At 30.5% G+C, this 2,767-nt stretch overlaps 1 protein-coding gene across 1 annotated transcript; it reads right to left on the minus strand.

The window, feature by feature from the left end:
- Positions 1-270: 270 nt before the first annotated feature.
- On the minus strand, positions 271-1,047 carry LOC129748486 (methyltransferase N6AMT1). The gene has a single exon (XM_055743126.1). It carries the CDS (start codon positions 971-973, stop codon positions 317-319), a length of 657 nt encoding a protein of 218 aa, XP_055599101.1. The 5' UTR covers positions 974-1,047; the 3' UTR covers positions 271-316.
- Between the last annotated feature and the right edge of the window lie 1,720 nt (positions 1,048-2,767).

The raw sequence follows: 2,767 nt of genomic DNA on the forward strand, positions 1-2,767 counted from the left end.
TAACTAGATAGCATTTTTGCCAAGAATACCCAACAACTAGGACTCTGTGAGATAATTTAAAAGCTAGGTAACTTAAAATGGATTTTTTATTAAAATTGTTAAGTTTATCTTTACTTAGAATATATTTTTAAATAAAAGTTTCAATAAAACTAGAACAAAGAACGACAAAAAAGATTATTTGATCACAATCCTTCTTTTAAATTAGAAAAACAATTTAATGTTTGGCTTTCGAAGTAAGACAAATTCAGATTTTCAACAAAATTCCTGACTTATTGTATTTTATTCATATATTTACAAGGACCTCAATCCTAATTTCTCACCTTCTCTGTATCTTTATCACAAACAAATGTTCCCCTCGTATTCTCCGTTCCATTGCTTTACAACAATCAAATCCCCTATCCTCCAGATGACAGATTACCGAATCCGGATCGTTCTCTTTAATCAGTAACAAATAGAATATCCCCCGCGCCGACAGAATTCGTCCCAAATCATCCAACAGTCGTTTGGTAATCAACATGCCGTCCTTTCCGCCGGCCCAGGACCGAACTAATGGAACGGCACCCTCAGAAAACTCGCCAATCTGTTCCTCCAGCTGCCCTTCATCGGCAGCTGTCGGAACGTAAGGTGGATTAAATACCAGCAAATCTACGGAACTATCTCGAAAACTACCCAACAAATCACCATTAACTACATCAACCAAACAGTCATTCAACGACGCTGTTTTCCGTGTCATCCGACAGGCGGCCGGGTTTATATCCACCCCCAGAAAATGACCCCGAGAACCCAAACATTTCGCTAGAGCACTTACGATAATACCACTGCCGGGGCCAACTTCCAGGCATATCGACGGTTGTCGACTTCTCAGCTCGTCCAGATCCTGTTCCAGGGCATCCAGCAGCAGAAAACTGTCCTCGGCCGGCTCGTACACATGGTCGTAGTCTTCCGGTAGGAATTTGTAACGGGGCGTTTCCATACAGAAGGTAGGTTTAACGGAACCGGATGCTCAACAGAAATGGGAACCGTCGGGATCGCGCCAAGAGACGTTAGTTTACAAACAATGTTTTTGTTTGATGCCTTCGGTAAACATCGCTTGAAAAAGCCTATGCCCAAAAACATCGAAAGCTGCCCGTTGCTGAAAACCAAATCCGTTACACTGAGAAATATGATAGGTAAAATTAGGATTTTTCGACCTTTGAAAGGGCTTGAAACTGAAAAATATTCTTTCTACATTCAGCGATCTTTCAAAAGCACAATTGTTCACGTTCACAAAAATGACAAAAATGACAAAACTAACAAAAATATTACAAAAATTTTACAAAAATATTACAAAAATGACAAAAATGACAAAAATGACAAAAATGACAAAAATGACAAAAATGACAAAAATGACAAAAATGACAAAAATGACAAAAATGACAAAAATGACAAAAATGACAAAAATGACAAAAATGACAAAAATGACAAAAATGACAAAAATGACAAAAATGACAAAAATGACAAAAATGACAAAAATGACAAAAATGACAAAAATGACAAAAATGACAAAAATGACAGAAATGACAAAAAATGACAAAAATGACAAAAATGACAAAAATGACAAAAATGACAAAAATGACAAAAATGACAAAAATGACAAAAATGACAAAAATGACAAAAATGACAAAAATTACAAAAATTACAAAAATTACAAAAATGACAAAAATGACAAAAATGACAAAAATGACAAAAATGACAAAAATGACAAAAATGACAAAAATGACAAAAATGACAAAAATGACAAAAATGACAAAAATGACAAAAAATGACAAAAATGACAAAAATGACAAAAATGACAAAAATGACAAAAATGACAAAAATGACAAAAATGACAAAAATGACAAAACTGACAAAAATGACAAAAATGACAAAAATGACAAAAATGACAAAAATGACAAAAATGACAAAAATGACAAAAATGACAAAAATGACAAAAATGACAAAAATGACAAAAATGACAAAAATGACAAAAATGACAAAAATGACAAAAATGACAAAAATGACAGAAATGACAAAAAATGACAAAAATGACAAAAATGACAAAAATGACAAAAATGACAAAAATGACAAAAATGACAAAAATGACAAAAATGACAAAAATGACAAAAATGACAAAAATGACAAAAATGACAAAAATGACAAAAATGACAAAAATGACAAAAATGACAAAAATTACAAAAATTACAAAAATTACAAAAATTACAAAAATTACAAAAATGACAAAAATGACAAAAATGACAAAAATGACAAAAATGACAAAAATGACAAAAATGACAAAAATGACAAAAATGACAAAAATGACAAAAATGACAAAAATGACAAAAATGACAAAAATGACAAAAAATGACAAAAATGACAAAAATGACAAAAATGACAAAAATGACAAAAATGACAAAAATGACAAAAATGACAAAAATGACAAAAATGACAAAAATGACAAAAATGACAAAAATGACAAAAATGACAAAAATGACAAAAATGACAAAAATGACAAAAATGACAAAAATGACAAAAATGACAACAATGACAAAAATGACAAAAATGACAAAAATGACAAAAATGACAAAAATGACAAAAATGACAAAAATGACAAAAATGACAAAAATGACAAAAATGACAAAAATGACAAAAATGACAAAAATGACAAAAATGACAAAAATGACAAAAATGACAAAAATGACAAAAATGTCAAAAATGACAAAAATGACAAAAATGACAAAAATGACAAAAA

This window comes from Uranotaenia lowii, chromosome 2 (assembly GCF_029784155.1).
Source record: "Uranotaenia lowii strain MFRU-FL chromosome 2, ASM2978415v1, whole genome shotgun sequence".
Classification (NCBI taxonomy): domain Eukaryota; kingdom Metazoa; phylum Arthropoda; class Insecta; order Diptera; family Culicidae; genus Uranotaenia; species Uranotaenia lowii.

Coding starts and splice junctions, on each gene's coding strand:
- LOC129748486 (XM_055743126.1), bottom strand. CDS start 973: ATGGAAACGCCCCGTTACAAATTCCTACCGGAAGACTACGACCATGTG.